Genomic DNA, 2923 nt, shown 5'->3' with positions numbered 1-2923 from the left:
TAAGAATAATATTTTTATTTGCAGATATTTCGCAATTTTTTTTGGACTTTTGCTTAACAGTGAAACAAAACGATGGAACTTGAAAAGTAATAGTTATAATATAGTTACAATATAATATAATATATTCTTATAATATAATATATCCTTATTCTTCGCACATTTTAGGGAGATCCGATGAACTGCAGCTCTGAAGGAACGATCGATTAGTGTGAATCAAGGTCCTTTGAATGCAGTGTGCATTCGTCATAGCGTGCATTTCTGGCTTCAATTTAACGACGACCTTCACTGGTGAAGATGGAACGACGGAAAGGTGGGATTTAGGGAGAAGAATATCGGAATCTTAAGAAAAATAAAGTATATTTAAAATATGCAACTATATATATATAAATATAATATCGAACAAAAAATAACGTTGTATTTAATAGTAAATTTTGTGTACGTATATGCGCACGCACGTATAGATGTAACTTTTGATAAAAATTGCATTAAAGTTGATCAATGTGAATTAATTATAATTAATTATATTTTCGCATTACCTACATTGTAATTAGAGAGGTCTACGACTTAGAAAGAGAAGAAGGATCGTTAAGCATATCGATTAGTCAATACAGTTGATCCCGAGCATCGAATATCGTGAGAGAGGTAGTCATGAACTGCATTGGGAAACTGCATTGGGAGACTGGATCTATAGATATTATAGAAGAATGTAAATAGTTTCCGAGCGAGTAACATTTTGCAAGCTATTGCCAATTATGATATCACAAGCTTGAAGAATCATTTCTCTCTTTATTTCTCTCTCTCTCTCTCTCTCTCTCTCTCTCTCTCTCTCTCTCTCTCTAAAGAATCTAACAAATACACAAAAGCAAGATGTCAAAGCGTATTATCGAGGCCTTCGTTTTAATCAAGAATGCAAACCGCAAAACTTGAAAACGTGGAATTCCTCGTGGAATTCCCACGAGACAGATATATCGAGATGTTTAAGTTATATGGGAGAATCGTTCAAATATACTTAAGAGATATTATCGTTGGGATAGACTTTCAAAAAGGATTGGGAGAGTAAATAGAAAAGAAAAGAAAATATGTAAGAAACAAGACGTGTAGAAATTAGATTTATGGCAAAAGGAGAAAAAGGGAGGATATCGTTTAGCCCCACTTCTGAAAGAGACCCATCCGTTGACACTTGCAATTAGAACCCCAGAGATTGCAGCGGCAGCTAGAACTGTAGCAGCAGTCCTTCCGTCGGTGGTAACAATCGCCGCCACGCCTTATGCAAGCCCGCCTAAACAAGTTTATCGACGAGGTACGTCTACTCGAGATTAGGGAAATCGAGAAAATGCTTTTTCACAACATTGAGACATCAAGGGAGGGACCAAAAGATCGCAATGTCGATTCGGTGTTCTCTGCAGTCACGCTCACACATGCATATATATATATATATGTATGTATGTATTGACTATAAATACTAAAAAAAATCATTTTTTTCTTAGAGATGTAAAAATAAATTGTTTTTCAAGTTTTTATTTTCTGATCTTTTTAATTCTTAAAAGATTTTATTAAAAAAAAATAAAAATGGAAATAATGGTGTAGAGTAGCATATGTACACGTCTCATTATACTTGTATGTTTTCGACGTCCATAAAATGTATACAGTTTCCGTAACAGTCAGTCAGGGAAGAAGGAAAAGAGGTAATCCAGAGATCTCAGAAAAGATCCCGTTGAGGAGAATCGTAGGAAAATAAAACCGGACAAGTAAGATAATCTACTCACTTTTGTGCCACTCGCATCAGATTTTCCAAAGTGTCTGTATAATCCGAAGAGTCGTCAGCTTGAAGATCGTTTACATCTTCTGTAAGCGTAAAATAAATGATTCGTTTTAATACATGCATAATCTGCAATATATTTTAATCCGATTAGTTACATTATAAATTTTAAAAAATAGAACTTTTTTTCAATTTATGCAAAGCAATGTATTTTTATGGATTAATATAAAAAAAAATAAGTATTCTTTGCTGGAATGCTGGAAAAGACTCGTATTGTGTACAGATTTAACACCAGATTCTCTCCGAAATACTATCTCAGCAAACAACGTTACAATGTTACTGTAAATGAAATGTTTCATAATGTATCTTATTTACTGGGACAGAATATATCCTGAAAATATTTTCGCGCTAAACGCAATGCCATCGTCAAAATTTATGTACATCAGGATTTTAGTAAATTGGGGTGAGATGGCGTAAAAAATGCTACTTTTTTACTTCTACGCAAATTCTGACGATAACATCATGTTTAACGTAAAAATCGCTTCGAGATATACTATTACACTTCACTACACAAAAAGAAAAAAAGTATTTTGTCCAATTATGTAATCACATACGAGCATAGATTAAGCATAGACACTCCATGATTCAAGAATTTAAAAAGTATATCTCACAGAAGAAAGTCTATTATATATTTTATAAGGCAATATCAACAATGGACTCGATCTTGATGTATTTCTTTGACTCGATATGTAGTATACGGTCACTGCGGGAAATAATTTTATCTCTTTTGGCAAAAATAAATTTCATCAAATAGAATATTCCCTAGAAATATGACAAAGCTACTTGCACGAAACTTGTAAAAAGATGTTATGAATTGAAATGAACAGAAAGTATAAAACAAAGTTATCTTATATCAGCTGAAAATATATACAAGCTTCACAAAGAAGGCACTTCATCCAATACTGAAAATTATAAAATCGGAAAAAATAAAACTTTTAGTTTCTTTATACACACACACACACACACACACACACGTATAATTTATACCCACTTTTAATAAAACTTACAAAATTAAAGTTACCCAAGTAGCACACAACGCTTACAAAACGTTAATAAAGTACTAAAAAAGCGATTATATATGCTTTGTTAATGCTTTGCAAGCGC

General features: G+C 32.7%; 1 protein-coding gene across 4 annotated transcripts in view; it reads right to left on the bottom strand.

Moving 5' to 3' along the window:
* Nucleotides 1-258: 258 nt before the first annotated feature.
* LOC108752128 overlaps nucleotides 259-2923 on the bottom strand; it is a 6150-nt gene continuing 3485 nt past the window's right edge. Inside the window, exons 2-4 of one of the 4 annotated variants that reach the window (XM_018492767.1) lie at nucleotides 1767-1845; nucleotides 537-685; nucleotides 259-339 (exon numbers count right to left, since the gene is read on the bottom strand). In XM_018492767.1, coding sequence (XP_018348269.1) covers nucleotides 586-685; nucleotides 1767-1845 — 179 coding nt within the window. In that variant the 3' untranslated portion in view covers nucleotides 259-339; nucleotides 537-585. Of the gene's footprint in view, nucleotides 340-536; nucleotides 1307-1766; nucleotides 1846-2923 lie in introns of those variants that run through there. The other 3 variants (XM_018492766.1, XM_018492764.1, XM_018492765.1) reach the window with 3 other exon arrangements.

This window comes from Trachymyrmex septentrionalis, unplaced genomic scaffold (assembly GCF_001594115.1).
Source record: "Trachymyrmex septentrionalis isolate Tsep2-gDNA-1 unplaced genomic scaffold, Tsep1.0 scaffold56, whole genome shotgun sequence".
Lineage (NCBI taxonomy): Eukaryota > Metazoa > Arthropoda > Insecta > Hymenoptera > Formicidae > Trachymyrmex > Trachymyrmex septentrionalis.
The sequence above is the reverse complement of the archived record's forward strand: the minus strand, read 5'-3'. Positions and strand labels throughout refer to the sequence as shown.